Genomic DNA, 20,538 nt, shown 5'->3' with positions numbered 1-20,538 from the left:
ATGGCATTTTGGACAACATACTATAGTGTGACATTTTTATGGTATATGGCTGATATACTATAGTCTTACATTTTTATGGTATTTTGGACGATATATTATAGTATGACATTTTTATGATATTTTGGACAACATACTATAATATGACATTTTTATGATATTTTGGATGACACGCTATAGTATGACAATTATACAGTATTTTAGACGACATGCTAAAATATGATAGTTTTATGGTATTTTGGACAACACTTTTGTATGACATTTTTATGATATTTTGGACGACATACTATAGTATGACATTTTTATAGTATTTTCGACGACAAACTATAATATGACATTTTTATGATATATTGGATGACACACTATAGTATGACATTTTTATGATATCTTGGACAACATACTATAATATAACATTTTTACGATATTTTAGACGACATACTATAGTATGACATTTTCGTGATAGTTTGGAAGACATGCTATTGTATGACATTTTTATGATATTTTGGACGACACTCTTGTAGGCCATTTTTATGACATTTTGGACGAAATACTATAATATAACATTTTTACGATATTTTGGACGACATACTATAGTATGACATTTTTATGATATTTTGGACAACCTACTTTAGTCTTACATTTTTACGGCATTTCCGTCAACATACTATAATATGACATTTCTATGATATTTTGGACAACCCTCTATAGTCTTACATTTTTATGGTATTTTGGTCAACAAACTATAATATGACATTTTTATGGTATTTTGGACAATATACTATCGTATGACATTTTTAGTGTATTTTGGACGATATACTATAGTATGACATTTTCATGGTATTTTGGACGACACATTGTTAGACATTTTTATGATATTTTGGGTGGCATACTATATTATGACATTTTTATGATATTTGGGACAACCTCCTTAGTCTTACATTTTTATGGTATTTTGGACAACATACTATAGTATGACATTTTTATGATATTTTGGACAACCTCCTTAGTCTTACATTTTTATGGTATTTTGGACAACATACTATAGTATGACATTTTTATGATATTTTGGACAACATACTATAGTATGACATTTTTATGATAATTGGATGACATACTATAGTATGACATTTTTATGATATTTTTGACAACCTGCTATAGTCTTACATTTTTATGGTATTTCCGTCAACATACTATAATGTGACATTTCTATGATATTTTGGTCAATAAACTATAATATGACATTTCTATGGTATTTTGGTCAACAAACTAATATGACATTTTTATGGTATTCTGGACAATATACTATTGTATGACATTTTTATAGTATTCTCGACGACAAACTATAGTATGACATTTTTATGATATTTTGGACGACACATTGTTCGACATTTTTATATTTGGGACAACCTCCTTAGTCTTACATTTTTATGGTATTTTGGACAACATACTATAGTATGACATTTTTATGGTATTTTGGACAACATACTATAGTCTTACATTTTTATGATAATTGGATGACATACTATAGTATGACATTTTAATGATAATTGGATGACATACTATAGTATGACATTTTAATGATAATTGGATGACATACTATAGTATGACATTTTTATGATAATTGGATGACATACTATAGTATGACAGTTTTAGGATATTTTGGACAACATACTATATTATGACATTTTTTTAAGGTGGACGATGTACCATAGTATGACATTTCTATGATATTTTGGACAACCTGCTTAGTCTAACATTTTTTATGGTATTTTGGACAACATACTATAATATGACATTTTTAGGATTTTTTGAAAAACATACGTTAAAAAATTGATAAAAAACATTATTGTACAGTGTGCCACTCAAAACATTATAAAAATGTCATATGCATAGTATGTCATTTGAAAAATCAGAAAAACAGAATATCCCCCCCCCTCCAGCAATGAGGCAGCTCATCAAACAGTTTGATTAATATTTTTATTGTTGAAAAAATAATGAATATCAGGTTTGTAGTTACAGAGGGACTTTTAACTGTTATGTTCCTCCCCTTATGTACACTAATGATATTTCCTGTTCTGTTTCAGGCTCATTTATAAGACATGTTAAAATTCATTCAAACACTTCAGAATCCATAATGAGGAGCTCACTTTGCACTAAAGAGCTCAACAGGGACAGAGTTGGTTCATCTCCTCACTGAGTTCCACGTGTTGGACTTCAGCCGACATCTGTGTGTCTGCAGACGATTCACCGAAACCCAACAGCTGCACTGTCAAATCTGATCTAAAAGCTGATCTGTCATCAAATAATCTTGGAAACCAGTTGCCTTGAAAAAGGAAAGTACATGTACATATATTAATCGAAATTTATGTCTGTCTAATTGTTAAGTTTACTTTAAATTTAGCTGTATGTTGCAACTTCAAAATGAGAAGTGAAATTAACCTTAAGATAATACAAATATGACTGACTACTTTACACCCAACAGCATACAGATATACAGCACAGTAAACTTGGTTTACTGAAGTTACTAAAACTTAGAAAGATTGATTTAATTAAACTTGTACTTGCAAAAACTTCACAATATCAAGTAAATATAATTTTATTTAATGTAGACTTAACAATTAGATATAAAGTTAACATAAATTATAATTAACATTCACAAGTGCTTATATTTTTCAAGGCATTCACTTTTTTTATAGTAAAATCAACTTGTCAGATTTCACAGTGTGAGGTGAACTTTCAATCCTTTAACAGGTTTTGTTTTGTAATGATGGTAGCCAAGCGACACCACGCCACAGGCACTCACACTGCTCAGCTTTTACACTCCATGAATGGGATTCCAGTCAGCCGTACTCATCATTTACACCTCAAAGTTCCCACCAGGCCACACATGAAGACACTGAAGTGGATGAAAAGCTGAAGAAAAGTGTTGAGGATATCACAGCCAGTCCAAGCCAGAGATCATTTTTAAGAATGTTTTTGCTGGAATGCTGCATTAGACTCAAACAAAAGTGTGTGTATTTATTTTGAAAATGCAGCTCATCTCTGCGTTGAGCTGGTGAACGCAGCTTAGGTAATAAACATCTCGGATAAATACAGTGAAAGGTATGATGGTCACGAGGAGAGCAGCTGAACTGTAAACAAATGAGTGGAGCACAAAGAGCAGCGTGCACTGACACCTCACACAGGTTCACTATGTCTTATCTCATCACCCGGCAGGTTTCCATTACAGATTGCAAAAAATCTGTGATATTTTCTAAATGTCAATAAAACACAATTGCAAGATGACTGTGTTTCCACTGAGTGATGTTCTGCAACTTCTCCTCTGGTGATAACATCCCAAGAAGCATGGTGATGGATGTTCAAAACATTAGCAGCTTTATTTCTACTGCAGCCACCACACTTGTCGTCATTATTTCCAATCCAAGGCCACGCAGGCGTGTTATGGAGCCATAATGGAAAGGAGAGCCCCTTATACGTGGGAGCAGCCAAGTATGAGGGATTTCTGGAAGGTCATAGTCTACGGTTTCACAGAGGATATAAAAGCCAAAAAGTGTTTCTATTGCAGTTTTGTGGAATATAGCTTTTTGGAATTGCCTGAAATGCGAGAGTAAGAACTTTTTTTGTGATAAATCAGGGTTTTTTTCAAATTGTTGTTTCCAATAAGTCTGTTTTGGTGAAAAGTCAGAAAACAGGTGAAACACCAGAGCAACAGTTTGACGTCTGCTGACCACAGCTGGACTTATTCCACAGCGTTATCAGCAGTCTGGAGCGCTCAGTGTGCTCCACTCTGAGATGACAAATATGATGCATATCTGTAAATGTAATGGGATCATGTTAGCCTCCAGTATAGCTAAAGGTGCTGGAACAATCAAAGACAGAGGAGGCGGGCAGTGTTACTCTTCCTACATCCACATTTTGTCTTTGTTTCATCTGGCTACAAATGTCAAATTTTTAAGTGAGCAGAGCCCAGCGGTTCACAAGCAGTCTGATCAGATTGGATCAAATCTTGAAGATGAGTTGTTCAAAAGAAAATGAGGATTCTGAAATCAAATTACATCATAGAAGGTAGAAGGTAGATTTATTGGTCTTTGTTTTTTAAAGTTTAAAAAAATGAAATTACAATCCTGATACATCTGCTACATCATTCATGCAATCTTGGTTTTGATCTGGATCAGATCTTCACTTTGTGTTTGTGATTGGGATACCTCTGATCCAAAAAATCAGGATGATCCTGATCCCAGGAGAAGGGTGGATTCGGGTGGATGTCAGAAACTAAATGTAATGAAACTTTTAAATTGGTCAAATATATGCACATTTATTTCTATATTGCTAATGATTTATTATTCTGATAAAGTAGATCAAGTTTGAACCAGATAAAAACCAGGACTGGATTACATGATCTAATCTGATTTTGAGTACAATTAATTCAAAGTGTGAATGTTGTGTGAACAAACTGACTACAAACTGAATATAATTTAGAAGAATTATTTTGTCTTCTGCTCTCTCCTAAGCAGCCACTGGTGTGAATCCACTTAACTGCACTATGAAAATTAGCTCTAGACCTTTAGCTCTAGTCCAGTGAGCGTGGACTGTGCCACTGAAATGATGACAGACCTTTACAGTGTTTCATTCCAATCAATGCATCCTTTTAAGTCTACATACACTGATATGCATTTAAATGGATTATGAAAGTTAAAAAAAAAAAAAAGTCTGGAGAAAAAAAAGGCAATTTATGATTGAGTTTCCTTATTTTGTCTTTAAATGGTGAATAAATGACTGGGTTTTCAAAATGGAAGTTAAAAATAAATCTAAAAATATCTTTAAAATTAAAATAGCTAGCAGCACAGAAAAAGACAACCAGGATTTTAACTGATATGGTCTCATAATGATTGATCAAAATTATAATTATAAAATAATTATTATTAATATTGTGGCTTACTGTGTTTCAGCAAATATTATACTGTTGTCCAAAGGATCAACATATCTTCTCGTGATGAAACATGAGATTTACAGCTTTAGGTTGTTGTTTTTTTTAATTGATAATTTTACTATTTGATATAAATATTATTGCATACACTGTAAAAACCTTAAATGGCACACTCTGCTGCTGCGTAGTGATTCACTGATTCAGAGTTTTTCAAACCAGTCTGCATTTTACATGAAAACAGTAAAAGGCTGACAGCATGTGGAATGGAGACCAGTGGCTGCCTGAAAATCAGTTGGTGAAACATATCCAGCAATAAAATGCACTATGTGGTGCTTCAGCTGAGATAGAAAGCAGGAATGAAGTGAAACAAAAAACCCCTGTGTGTTCCTTCAGGAGGACTGAGGGAACACGGTGGATGTGCTGTTGGTGAACGTGCCCGCCTCCACTGACAGACAACATGTCAGCAACATGAGCTGCTCTCCTGATTGTTACTGATCAGAGGGAGTGAAAGTCAGAGGTTGAATCACTATGAGTCCGTCAATCATTACATCAATACCATGAACAATGCCCTGTATACAAATGCATGATATGGTGTCTGTTAGTTAGCCATGACACAACAGGCTAGAAACACAGAGGAGATTCACAAAGCTGCCGGAATGATCAATAATCAATATTCAAAAACACAGAGACAACACGGAGACATCAACCGAAAATAAGGCAGTGATAAAAAAAAGAAAAGAAAAATCAATTCCCTAACTTCTGTAAACATCCGTAAAAGACTTCTTAAGTTTCACACTGATTTTAAAAAAAATTATGAAAAAGAGACATTAGAGAAAATATTATTTTCTAATAGTCTGCAGTCTCTTTAGGTTCAGATTAAAATCAAAATACAATTAAATCAAAGTTAATTTACAAAAGATCAGAATTTTCATATTGTTCATTATATTCATAGATTACAAGCTACATAAAGGGAAGAGACCTGTGCATATTACTGGTTCAAATCAGAGTGTAGTCCTTTACTGGAGCATGGCTTTTAAAAAGGAGCTCCAGTGTCAACATCGAGAGGTGAAAGCGATGTACAGCAAATGGTCTTAAAAAACACACAGTTGACTCTCTAAATGAGAGTCATCAAATCATTAAAAAGTCAGTCTTATTTGAGCAGTTTGTAAAGACAGAGACATCACACTGGACAGTAGGGTTGGACTAATATATACAGGACTGACATCAGACTGCTGTTTTAGTGGTGTAGATTTGGACTTTTAAAGCCTCCTGTCTGGAATAAAATACCATAAAACTTCTATTAATAGACCCAATCACAGTGTTTTTTTACAATAGCTTCTGGGGAGAAAACCGCAGCATCGTGTAGATAGAATCAAACAGCACTGCAGCAGCCTCCACTAAGCTGATCAGCTATCCATCACTCCGAACTGTCACCAGAGTCATTCAGCACACTGACAGTGAATATTCACACATCTTCTGTGCCTTAGATGTTTGTGTGAACGCTTTGGTTAACCCGCTGCACAACAGATTCTCAGCATTCTCTCCCGATGTGACAGCGTCTTTCTTTCACCAATAGGGAACGTGGCCATGGCAATGGCGTGATGCCAGATCTTAAATTAGTAATTCAAATAACTGATTTCACATAACATTTTATATGTTTTGGGATATTTATAAACAAATTTTAGCCTATAGCCAAAACAACGTGTATTCAGAATTCTGTCAATTGCAAACCATTTCCAGGTCTGAAAAAGTGTTTTTCTAATTTCATAATTTTTCCAGGAATTCATGACCACACGTTTTGGGTTTTTTTTTCTAGAGTTTTTAGCCACATCTTGTGCTCCTCAACTGTGGATGAAACACAGTCTGTTGATGAAGGCACTGAGATGTGACTGAAAGCTCCAGACAAGTGGACCACGTGATAAAATGTTTTGTTAAATTTAGCTTAATTTGTTTTCTAGAGAATAAGGGATAGGGAGCTCATCATTACAAGAAAACACTACATTATCTCAAAAAAGTATACAAATATTGTAGGTGGTTTTGGGCTTCCATAATTCACAGCTAGCTTTGGTCTGAATACAGATGCCGTTTGCACGCCAACAGTTCTTGCAAGAAACAAGGTTTGAAATGATGTTTGGCCTTTGGTTTACATAACCACAGCGTTTTGGGGTCCTGAAAACACAAACTTCTGAAACCAGGTTCCAGAGTGTAATCTTTTATAAAGCCCACCACTTCTGTAAACTGGCAATGTGTGGATCCTGTGTGATCGGTGATTCCACAGCCACACTCTGCGCCGGCACGTGGTCTTCTTCTGTGGTGTGTCATTACAAAGTTACAGCAGCAACTGGCATGCATGCATACTAAAGCGTTTTCAGTTGTTTTTGTGGATCCGTGTACACGAGGATCTTCTCACAGTGTTCTCATATGAACACACATTTTTTTGAAAACAAAAGGGAGAGTATTTTTTGGTCAGGCCATTCTTGTCTAAACATGGCCAGTTTGACTTTACTTAAAATATTAGAATTGTCAATCGTATACAGAATATCTGATCAGCCTATAAACACATATTAGTCCACCCTACCAAATAAGACTTAAACAATAAAAAAAAAGTTAACATAGATCAGTTGAACTTGTTTCTCGAGCTGAGATTAGTGTGAAAAGGACGTGCTGACTTGTGTTTCACTGACTACCAGTTCGCTGGCACTGTGTCCACCTGCTCCACGCCAAAATAAACAGAACACAACAAAACATGACATGAAATCATTCAGTCGCTGTCTTTCTTTCTTTAGCACTCTGTCACTCTCTGCTGAGTCTTTCAGCCGACTCACATTAAAGCAGCATGTTTGAAATATCTACTACAATCTTCAAATCCTTAAGTTCTATCATGAGAACCACATGCAGCACATCGTCTGTCACACAGTATAACATGTTGCTACTGTCAGCCCCCCCCTAAACACTCCCAAATAACCATCTTCCAGAATTTGGAGGGAACTGCTTGAGTTTCCTATTGTTGCCCATTTAAAACTCAATTAAAGAAATTAACTTCAAATCAAATAGTCATGGCTAATGCTTGAGCAATGGCGCTGAAGTCCAACCCATGAGCAATTACTCTTTGATATAAATTCAAAAAATAATACAAATCTGGAGTACAAGGTATGACTTCAGCAATATAATGCCGTTCCTAAAACTAGGACAGAAAGAGGGCGACTCAGATTAAACACAGAGGGGGGAGGGGGGAGATGATTTGGCAGCTGACCAGCAATGAAAACAGCCACGGTAAAAGATCAAACAACATGAAAGGTCACTGTAAGGTTATGCCGGTCAAAGGTCAACACGGATGAGATAAGGACAATCATGAGATCAAATCAACGTTAAGACGATATAAAACAATCATGAAGAACTGAACAAGCAGACAGTATAAGGATCATCTTGCTGAGAGGATAAAAGTATTAATATTAAGTATTTCTTCTTACAGTAAATTTACCTGAGTTAGATACCTGTCGAAAGTGGTTTAAAAAAAAAACACAAAAAGACGACCCCGCTTAAACCTCAACATCCTCCAGACTTCTAAGTTTCAGCCAATGCTCACACACTTCAAGAAGACGTTCTAAGCCCTCGTTTAACTCTTCATCTGGTGGTCTCAATAAAGATTAATAGAAAGTGTTTCTCAGCCCTGGCTTTTTGTTATGTGACAGTCCACTGTAAACCTTAATCATCCAAATCCAGTTAACAACTGTGGATGCCCAGGATGAGAAAATTGTTGGGGTTGAATTGTGCTGACAGGTACTGCAGGATGGGTAGTTTTCTTGGCAGACGGCATAATCCAATAGAACACCTCGTCTTCACCAAAACACACACACAAAACTCTTTCTTGCTGATTCTATTTTCAGCATATCACTTTTAAAACCAGTGGATCGGCCCAAATCCTGATCACATAATTTATCGACCAGCCATGTGACATGATCATTGATGATTTTGCCCTGGGGAGGGACATTTTTTGAATTCTGCTGACAACAAAATCTCCAGCTGTACCCACACAACTGCTAACATGACTAGCGAACATGCTAGCAAGCAGTGGATGTAAAAACTGTGCACGGTGCCCTTTGACCTTCTGGCGTACGTGACGTAGGCAGTGATGGAATTCATACCCAAGTGGTCAGCTGGAGATGCTCACAGACACAAGTGTGAATGGCAATGTGTCTCAGCTGTCCACTTGTGTAGGGATCACTGAAACACAGAATAAGATCAGCTGCAAAGAGCCTCTGATATACAGATGAAAAAGCTGGTGATTAGACCTGCAGTTGAGATTGTTTTGTTGAAATATATTTGAGGTGAGATGGATAAAGTCTGCTATCACAGTAAAAGTAACCATATTCTCTTACTTACTGCAATATTGATGCATATTTATATATCATGAAATAGTATATTTCTAGAAACTGTTGGTAACAGATGAGAATGTCTGTTTCTAGCTTATCTAGTGATTTGCATAAAAGAAATTTTCCTCAAGTGGATTCAAAGATATAAAACTATAAAATGGATGCTGCCACAAAACTGCAGCCTACAGCGGTCTACCAGGCACAGATATAAAAAAGGGTCAGCTACTACAGTATGAGTGATATGGAAAAATCTAACACAAATTCTTATCATCTCGTGACATACATTGTCATACTGCCCAGCCCAGACCTAATATGAGGTGTATGGAGGTGCAATTTTAACAGAAGCCCACCAGCTATTTTCACTCGATATGATATAAAAATATGTTTTTTCTGAAAGCATTTTAAAAAAGACTGAGTCCCATCTAGTCTGAGCATGGGTAAATCACGCAGCTGGAGATGTTGTGTTTAAGTGCAGGGTCGCAATGCCTTCATGGACTGATTAGTGCATGTAGTGCTGCTGATCACAGGAAAACACCACTGTAAGCCTCTGCTACCTCGCTCACACAAACACACACACACACACACACACACACACACACACACACGACTGGTGGAGCGTCACAAATAGGTGAGATGATGATGATGATGATGATGATGATGTTTTGATATTCACTTCTTTGATTCTTCCCTCTCTCCTCTGAAGGTTAAAAGTCTTTTGAGCAGACAGGAGGCTTGACAGAGGGGAGGCAGAGGTTCACAGAGCAGGTCAGGAGGTCCAGGGAGTGTGGGGAGGAGTGGGAACTCTAGGCGGCGTCACATAGGATCTGCTCCAGCACTGTGATCAGGTGTTTGAGGCCGTAGATGTAGCCATGATCGTGGCTTTCACTCGGGAAAACATGGGCAAAATCGATCATCCTGACCTCCACCTCCGTGTTTCCTCCGCTCCCTGTTGCATCACCTCCTCGTTCTTTCGCCTCCTCCTCCTCCCCTTTCCTCCTGCCTCTGTCCTCCCTCTCCCCCTCCAAACCCTTCTCTTCCAGTTGTGATTTGTTTCCGTTTCCGTTTGGCGGTTGTTGCGACTCGCCTGTTCGTTTCCATGCCGAGTTGTCTTCTTCACACAGTGCTGAGATGTTATCTCCAGAAACTGAGCTCGCCGTCATCTCCACGGCGTCACCGTCTCCACTGTTGCCATGGAGATGACCCTTGGCACAATTGTGGTGGCCTCCTTTCCTGTGGTTGGTAAATATGGTGCTCAGGCTGAAGTCCCAGGGCACTGGCACCTGAATATTGTTGTTGTTGTACTCAGCCACATCCTCTTCTTGCCCCGTCCCTTCCTGTCTCGCTTTCCCGTCTCCGCCCCGGCCGCTGTCACCTGCCGATGGCAGCTTGGCGATTTTCCCCGCAGTCGGGCTGATGGATGGGGTGCTGAGGAGGGACGAGAGGGAAGATGAGGAGGAGGAGGAGGAGGGGAGGCCCTCATAGACAAAGAGAAGGGAGCTGGCGTAGAAGGTGAGCTGGTGCTGCGACTCAAACCAGCGGAGGATACACTGGACTCTGCGGATGCTGGCCGACACCGCGTCCTTCCTCAGACTCACACCGTTATGGAAGAATTTAGCCAACCCTGAAGGAGAGCACAGAGTTACACATGCTTTTGTCTGATTGGCTGTTCTCTCAGCATAGAGACAGAGTGCAATTAAGAGTGTTTTTACATAAGGCACAATTGATTTGTATAGTCCCCGAATACAGATGCATCGTCATCTCTGTGACATTTTTGTTGTTTTTGTTGTTTTGTTACAGTGCAGAAAACTGCTCCAGTGGATGTTCACTGCTGCCCCTGGGACCAATGGAGCAGCAAGGCCAATCTCTGCTCCTAGCTGGAGGAGGAGTCACTGCCGCCTCCACCTCCTGCCACAGCTGTGACTGTGTTAGAAGGTGACAGCAAAGCAGGATCTGGTTGAGACACAAGTAATTCAGGAGATCGGTCACCACCGCCTCATTAAATGCATGGCTGCGGGAAAAAAATTCTAAATTAGATCTAGATAAACCTTTTACGTTGCAAACATAATTTTTATGTATTGTGTTGACATAATAATGTTGATGATTCTGTCAACTAACTACTGAGTGCAATTTAAACTCAAATGTATGTGTTAATTAATTCAAGAAAATTTAAGTTGTGGTAGGGTAATGAAATTGGCCTGGCAATTTAACTTTTCTCCACCCTCACGTCAGGATTATAAGTCCCCTCCTATGACCACTTAACATGAGCAGCCAGCCAAACAACTATGACATAAAGGACATTTCCTTCTTAAAAACGTGTGTTTTGCTATCACTTATTAAGTAAACACACCTTCAAAATGCCTTTGATTGTAAAAGAGAAAGTAATTCCCCTAACTCAACGTAGTGCACTCCTTGCACAGTGCACAGTGTTCACACTAATCTGACAAAACAACTTTGGGGTCCCTGATGTGAAAGCTCTGCCTACAGCGGAGAGGAAAAAAACTCCATTAATTTTGTATTGCCTGAAGGTGCCTCCTTGTCACTTGTATCTGCTAGCAAACAACAGAAAAAAGCAGCTGAGTGGTGGGGTGTAGTTTTACCAATGGGCTGAAGAACCCTTTTATAAGCTGCTAGGAACCATAAAGACTGAGCCTTTAAGAGCACAACGGTGGATGCAGGTGATCAGAGGTGAGATATCATCCCCGTTATAGGGGGAGTTTTTCCTTAGTCAATGTGAGGGTCTAAGGACAGAGGGATGTTGTATGCTGTAAAGCCCTCTGAAGCAAATTGTGATTCGTAAAAATGGGCTTTAATATAGAATGCACTTTACTTGACATCAGCAGGAAGACTGAGAAAACTGTGGGATCCTGACGCTCAAACAAGTTTCTAGCTTCAACATCTATAATTTGTCTGGCTAAATTAGCACAGTGATGTGAGGCCTGGTTTTGATCTCTGTTAGACAAAATTATGATCTTATCTGGTCAATATTTAAGTATTTCACTTCTGGCTGTTCAGTGTGATCATTTTCCGGAGATAAGCAAGGTAAGGAGGAGGGACACTGAGCCGAGATACTGAGCTTGTCAATATACTTTCTCCTCACTGATCGACATTAGAGCTATAAAGGATAATGTTTTCAGCCTGTCAGATATTGTGATTTCCTGCTTTTCTGTTTTATTATTATGTAACTGAATGTGTTTGGGTTTTGGACTGACAAAAGAAGGCATCAAAATACTCTAAGATGGAATGGACACTTTTCACTATGGTCTGACATTTTATAGACCAAAGAATTACCTGAGTAATGTAAAAAATAATTGTTTTTAAGATTATGACACGTTGCACTGTCAATGTAATTACAGAGCAACTAAACCCCCAAACCACTTTTTAGCTGCAAAGCAATATATATATGGGTATTTAGTGGTGTTGTTGATTGATTCAGGTCCAACACTTGATGTTTGAGTATACAAATATGCATTGTGACTGCCCTCTAAAGGTTGAAACCTGCTATTGTAATTGAGTTTTGCTATTGGCTGATCCTTGTAGCAGGAGTTGCTTTCATCACCAACAGAGCCCCCTGTCACTGCCCTGTCACCGCCATCTCACCACCAGACTACTCTGTGTATGGGGGGGCAGGGAGGGGCTGAGGATCGAGAGGCACGAGCAAGAGACTTTTTTCACACTCCCAGGAGGAGGCACTCAAGCCAAAAGTTGGGGGTTTAGTTCCTCTTTATGCATGTGATCACTTGAGAGATATTCTAGAAGGGTCCTCATTTACTTCACTGTCATTTGCAGTGAGTCACATTTTAAATCTGTTAGTGACCTTTGACAAAACTCAGAAGTCATGCACGCACACGCACACATGCACACACGCACAAACGTACCATCTTTTATGGTGTCCTTAACCAGTCCCCTCCCGTAGTGCTGGTCGTATGAGTCAAATGTGTCACTGCACATCTTATACACCTGAGACAGAAGACACATTGTGTTAAGAGTGTGTGCGTACGGTGTTTGTGTTGCTTCTTGTCCCTAAAACACACAATATGTCAATTTGAGTTTGTGCAAACAGACATGTAATCTTTTGCTCATGACTAAAAAAAGATTTGTTTTAGCTGTGCCTGACACCAAATAAAACAAACACAATAAAGGCTGGTTCACTCTGAAGAAAAGCCAGTGCACGTTGTAGTCATCCTGCTGACTGCTGTGTACAGTCTGCTTTTCTGTTATTTGCATTCATCTCTCAAAAGTCAGAACTTGCTACAAAATAGCAACAGATGTGCAAGGATGTATGCTGAGCACAACTGATTACTGAAGTGCTGATTCTCTAACTGATCCAACACTGACTCCTCCTAGTAGTCCATAGCTGCACTCACACCTGTTGCCAGTCAAACTGACCAGCTGTGACTGCAAACCACAACTACTATCAACCTGTTGCATGCTGAGCCATATCATGATACTCACTCACTGCAAAGTGACAAACAAGTAGACAGAGCAGAGTAGTGTGGCGTTGCATAAGGGTAACACCCCACATTTTGAAGCATGTTTACACATGTGTTACACCTGCTGCCTCAGGGATGAAGTCTGGATTTTTTGGTTTCTTTGAAGCTTTAACACAGAAACAAGTCAAACCAGTAGAACCTCCTCCACTCTGCTAGGACAGTGGTGTCCTCAGCTGTTATTACTGTATTTCAGAGGCTGTGGTGGGCTGAGTATTTATGACAGAGGAAAAAGATACTAATGTTAGAGATATCCCAATCCGATCTCAAACATCAGTATCGAGGCCAATCAAGGAATTTTTTGACTGATCAGAATCAGGAATATTTAGCTTTTAGAGTGATCCTCTTATTGTCAGCTGTCTCACGTGTTTGACTTAAATGCACAGCAATGAGAAGCACATCCTTCATCACCTCTCCTTCACTCAGCTGTCTCTGTCTCCCTGCTGTTAAGCTTAATGTGCATGTAAGGGCAGCAACTAAGCCCCGCCCACCACAAAACACCACACCATAAACAAAAATGCAGGATGAGACTGTTTATTTACATTGTTTTCCATATTTATGAACAATTGTTTTGTTTCAGCTCAGTGTGAGAGTCTTAAGTTTTGCCCTCAACTATAGCGCATGATGTTTCTCTGCCCTGCTCAGGGGAGAGAGGAAGAAAGGAGAGCAGTGCAGTTTACTACCTCACTCACCTCTGCAAGTATGGCAGCTCCACAAGCAAAAAGCCAGCATTTGAGGATGACAAAAATAAACACTCACAGGAATACAGTTTATTCAGGTAACTCAGACACAGGCTGCACCGACGCAACAAACACTGGAGAATACTCTTAAAGGGACAGACATTCCACCCATTAACGCAATCTTTGTGTAAAAGGGTCTTAAATGTCTAGGATAATCACAGCCCCATGAAACTTCACAACCCCAGACAAAGGACCTGGGGCATTCAGAGGATGTCTGGCTTTAACAGGTATTTTGACAATAAGGGTCTTTTTCAGCAGTTTCAAGAACTGAAGTGTTTTCTATCCAATCAGTGAAAAAGCAGCTGTTACAGAATTGTCCAAAAGTCAAAAGTTTTTGATACCAGATCATGTGGTTGACCACATGGTAATCTTGGTCTTGGTGTCTCAATGTGGTATTTTGGAATGGTTTTGTTAACTTTAATCAAATTCTGAGTGGTAAAGTGCTAAATCTTCAACTAAGTCTGTGTAACAAATGCTATAAACCCAAACTGAAACAAACTTATGAGACATAAATGAGCATATGAATGGCCATTACATACTTGCATCACAATATTCTGAGCCCCTGTACACTCTAAACTTTCTAAATTGGAATTTAATAATTTGTCACTTATTGATGCCTTGAAAACTTTTACTGTTGACCTGCTGTCTCCCCTCTAAAGTTTCCTTGTTGCCCTTTAAAAAAGTGTTAATTGTAAGAAGGAACGCAGTAGAAGAGGTCTGCTGGATCATTGATCATGATCAAGACATTTTAAGGTGAGAACATTAAGATTATTGGAATGTAAGTGTAATCATCATAATTTAATTTTAATAACGAGGAGTTACCTATATTTACGATAAAATATTCAAAAAATAGAAGTGACCAATCAAAACTGACCCAACAATGGGAGTTATATCCAGGAATCTGTTGCCCAAGTGCAATGTGGGAGGGTTTCCAGCATACCTGCCTCACGTAAGTGCAATCACATGATCATTTATCACTCAGGCAGTCATATGAATGCTGATTGTGGTTTCAATTATGAACTCAATTAGCCTTTATTTCAAAATAAGTGCATGCTATCATTCAATTTAACTTCATCCAGGATTTAATTATCGCTCCTCTTCCTGAGTTCAAAGAACCAGATTAGCTGGATGAGAACGAGCGTGATCTTTTTTGCCTGATAACATGCATGCTGGGTTATATCAGAGCCACATTTAGAGAAGAGGGCCCAGGTCTCTGCTGTGTGCTGGACTCTGCAGAATGACAAGAAAGATTCTCTCCTCAGCACTAAATCACCTCTTTTTATCTTTTACTTTAAATCTTTCTCCACCTCTCTCCTCCCACACTATCATCCCTCCATCAGGAAGATCATTACCACTAATTGGGCTCCTCTCTATCTAAACAAACACATAGCACAGTTAAGTATGGGAATTTTCCCAGCTCAAGGCACCTTCTATTCTAAACTTCCTGTTCTAGGGTACAACACAGTCCATCTTTAATGATTTGTCTGTTTCCAACCACTGATTTAAATTGCAGCCTGGGCGAGAACTATTGCTCTTCAACTCCATTCAACCCAGTTCTGGAGCAATTTTCAATCTCTTGCTGTGCTAGAAACAATATACACACAAGGCTTGGCATTATCAAGGTATTACAGAATACCAGGGTATATAGAAATCCTGATGGTCTGTTTTTCAATATCCCCCTAAATACAGGCACTCCTCTTTCTATTAAACTCATTGTATGTAGTGCACAGCATGCACCACTCAGTGTGCAGTGTCTACTGGTGGAACAGGCAGCTGAGCTGAAAGGTGGAGGGAGAAGTTACAGGACTGTTAACAGCTGGCGGCCAGCAGGCAGAGAGAGGCTGTGGGGAATAACAGCATGTTTTTTAACATCTTACTTGATGAATTAAGGATTTTTTTTCGACCATATCTGTGCTGGTGATTGTTGGAACAGCGGACATAAGAAATAGATTACTAGTAAGAGTGATCAAGATAGTTGGGGTGAGTTTTATTTTGTTTTTGTCGTATTTCTATGAAGTGTGTTTAATTATGAGTTAATGGGGCATTTAAGCCTTGTCAGTTTTGACCAAGAGAGACTTGAGTTCAAAAGGAATACAGTTGTATTTCTCTGTTCAATAAGGAAAATCAGTGTAAAAATATATCTTTCCCAGCATTTTGTGGGTTTCTATTTCGAAAAGCTTAAAGCAAGTGGCTCACTTACATTTCAGCAAATTTGAGTGCAAATTTGAGCACAAATAAAAGAATCCTAAAGATTAACACAGGAGTTGACTCTTTTGTGTTTTTGTCCTCTGGAGTGCCTTCTTTGCTGACAAATATGCATCTCCTGTACATTGATCTCCACAAGCTTCCACAAAGATCATAAGTGCAAACATCCGAGCAGTACGGGAACAGTACCTTTTAACCAGTTTACAAAGGGTGGGGACATGCAGCCATAAAGCTTATGTCCCATCAGTGACTTTACACTAAAGATCAGGTTAGACAAACACTAGCAGGCCTTTCAGGACACATCATCCATCAGTGGGCTGTCTCTTTACTGACACAGTCAGTAAGACTGTCAGTTAAAAGTATATATGACTTATTTCCTCAGAACACAGTTCATGACCTCCTCTCAGGCTTGAGCAACACCCACCCTCCCCCAGATCTTCATCCACACCTCACACTGAAGAGGCTGCTGTTATCTGTCCTTCTTACATAAGCTCATGGTCAATTGTGTGTTGATCAATGTGCGTATTTAAAGCCTTTGTATATTGTTGTTGTTTTTTTTAAATCTATTTTCATCAGCTAAAACCGTGTCTTTCAAATTCAGACATTAAGTTTGCTTTTTCAGTTTTGACTAAAGTACTCATTATCAATCTGAAAATAAAAGGCCACTGATCTGGTTCAGTTTCTTAAGAAATATAGCAGGGCAACACTGTTGAGTCTTTAGATCAGTGCACAGTAGATCAGCTCAACATACAGAAGTGCCAAATGTGTTCAAGCTGAGCAAACAATTCGCCACATGTGAAGAATGCCGTTTCCACTAATAATAAAGTAAATGGACTGTCCTTGTATAGCGCTTTTCTAATGCTTTTTCTGCCATCTACAAGGTAGTAACCATTCATACGCATGCACACTCCAATGATGCGGCATCAGGAGCAATTTGGAGTTCATCTTGTCCAAGGATACATGTTACCTGGAGGAGTCGAGGATCGAACCGCTGACCTTCAAATTAAAGGACGACCCACTCTACCTCTGAGTAAATAGTGGTTTATATATAGAGCTTTTCCTATTATCTGAAAATAAACAAATGTTCAAAACTGAAAACCAACTAAACTTTCTCAGACTTTGTCTATATACATATATATCTTCATGATTATACAATACATTTTTCTTTCAAAGAAAAATCAAATGGAATTATTGTGAAAAGATACATTGCTATTGAGTTTTTAATTTGTTTTGTTTTTTTGTGCCATCTAGTGCCATTACATTGGAGAGAAATTGGATATCTCCACACCAAATATCTCTACAACCAACACAATCTGATAATTAGCACTACAGGTAAAACGAAAAATATCTATTTTTGACTATGGGGTAAACTTTCCTTTTAAAAGCGCGTTACCATCAAAGTAAAATCTTAGTTTGAGTGAATGATTGTCAATCCTGACTTAACCACATGCAGGATTACAGAGTGCAAATAAAGGACTCATAAACCAACCAACACTTTTAAAACAAATTAAAGATTTACTGGCCGAATATATGTACAATAAAGACTTTCAAGAGAAGAAATATAAATATTGGCACAAATAATTTTCTGCAAAATTTTGAAATTCATATTCAACACTAGTGTTCATAAAATATAGTATTTGTATCTATAAATTCCAATATTACAATTCACACATTTGTCTAAAGGTGCTTCACAATGTGTACAGCATGCTTTTTTTGACATCTTCATTTCAGTCATTTCTTCTGTTGTGTTTGTCTAAATATCTTTTTTAAGTAAAGTCTTATGATACTGGCAGGCTATGTGAGACACAATGGTATTTTTCAATGTTGTAGATAGTCAAATGATTAAATATATATAAATGACAAGAACAGCTTAATGAAAAACATGCATGTTGTGTAGGAGAAGTTTGACCTGCTTTTACTTTTAATTAATTATACATTAATTAAATAAATTGTTGAAAAATTGTGCTTTTTAATGCATGTCTAACTTTGCTGAGAACGTTCTGGTATCTGTATTGAAACTGCTGTGCAATACTGTCATTAATAGTATTATTTGGAACAATACCCAGTGTTCCTAATCACTGCAAACATACCACTGACTGCATAGAACATACATATACATATAGACAGAAAGAGTTAATGTGGCTCATAGGGTGTTTTTTGTTTGCTTCTTGCTGCAGGACGGAAAACCCGAGCCAGGACACTCACTAATGATGATACCAACAGTAAGCTGCAATGGAAACTGATCAAAGCGATAAAGGTTTCGCTATTTGACTCTCTTCCTCTCCATCAGATAAGAAGTTCTCTCTTCCTTTCCTGACATCTATCTGTTTCACTCATGAGAAGTAAATAATGACACACTGACATGATGCATGTTTCCTGCTCCACCGCCTTAGGTCAGGATCAGCGAGTCTACAGAGACCCAACAAACAGCTTCATATAAACAGGTCTTTACACGGATGGTCATTGTGTACGTGTGTATGTATTTACTCAGACACATGAGAGGGTGAATCATGTGCTGTTCAGCTCAGTCAACAACATAAACATATTTCATATATCACACGGGTTAAACATTGACTCATTTCGGGGATGTTGAGCCAATTACTTCTGTTATCACGATCCTTCAGGTAAGGTATTGAGATGGAGACATGTTTTCTTTCAGTTAAGCTTTCCAAATATATTAAAGCTATGAATATGCTTTTGTTTGTAACGTTCTTAAAGATTTGTTAAAGATTTGTGTTAATACAGCAAATATAGTGAGTGGAGATGCTGGGGTTGCTTTCCCTGACATTTTGGCTGGAGACTGTGTTTACATACAGTGACTGACTTTTTTGGATTTTCTTGCTTCTGATGAAAACAGTTGCTAAATGCAAATCTTAACGTAAAAACATTATCTTAGAAGCCTACAGGATGCACATGGATTGTGTGAGTGATGTCCCTGATTTCTGGTTTTAAGATTGTGTCACCAGGTGGTTTTTTTTACTCATTACTGAGGCTATCAAACAATTATTTTTTAAAATCCTGATTAATTGCAGAATTTCTACAGTTTATTGCGATTAATTGCAGGTCCATTATTTTGCATTCCAAAACAGTTATGAAGTCCATATTCACAGGGTAAAGCAATACTTACCAGATTGTCTTGATTAAGAATCCAAAAAACTGCATGGGACTATCGTATAGTGGACATGTCCCTAAAGTTGAGACTTATGGGTACCCACAGAACCCATTTTCTTTCAGTTATCTTAAGGTCAGAGGTCAAAAGACCCCTGTGAAATGGCCGTGCTGTTTTTCCTTTGCTGAAATTTAGCCTAACTTCAAGCGTTATTGTGCCCCCTTCCTGAGACATGGCATGATTGGTAGCACTTGATCCAGCTTAAACTCAGCCCAGTACAGCCTCCTAAAGACAGGAATGCCGTCCGTCAAGTTGTCGTCCGATAGCAAGAATTAATTCTGAGAATAAAACAGGGTACTGGTGAACTACAGCTAAAGCTGTCCTTCATTTCTGTGAAAGTCCGATAATGTACGCAGAGAGTTTGGACCCTGGAGTGAGCTATTTCACATGGTGTAGTACTTTCAGCGGCCACTAATTGACAGCAGAGGGGACACAAATTTCATGTCATCTTTGTGTATCATTTGTAGACCAAACCATGTAAATATCATGTAAATCCTATGATAATCGTCCCTCAAGGCTTACTTCCTGTTGTCAGTATGGTGGTGCAGTTATGACTAGTGAATATTGTAATACAGATGTGTTCAGGGCGGGACCCTTATAAAACCGATGAGGTTTCAGGCAGATCAGATAGTGTACACCA

At 38.4% G+C, this 20,538-nt stretch overlaps 1 protein-coding gene across 1 annotated transcript in view; it reads right to left on the bottom strand.

Moving 5' to 3' along the window:
* Positions 1-1,955: 1,955 nt before the first annotated feature.
* The window catches only part of ipmkb (inositol polyphosphate multikinase b), a 36,966-nt gene continuing 18,383 nt past the window's right edge, over positions 1,956-20,538 (bottom strand). The window contains exons 5-6 of the mRNA XM_042507543.2: positions 13,173-13,254; positions 1,956-10,918 (exon numbers count right to left, since the gene is read on the bottom strand). Coding sequence (XP_042363477.2) covers positions 10,101-10,918; positions 13,173-13,254 — 900 coding nt within the window. The 3' untranslated portion in view covers positions 1,956-10,100. The remainder of the gene's footprint in view (positions 10,919-13,172; positions 13,255-20,538) is intronic.

This window comes from Plectropomus leopardus, chromosome 19, assembly GCF_026936395.1.
Source record: "Plectropomus leopardus strain MGB_pleo_1.0 chromosome 19, ASM2693639v1, whole genome shotgun sequence".
In the NCBI taxonomy this organism is placed as follows: domain Eukaryota; kingdom Metazoa; phylum Chordata; class Actinopteri; order Perciformes; family Serranidae; genus Plectropomus; species Plectropomus leopardus.
The sequence above is the reverse complement of the archived record's forward strand: the minus strand, read 5'-3'. Positions and strand labels throughout refer to the sequence as shown.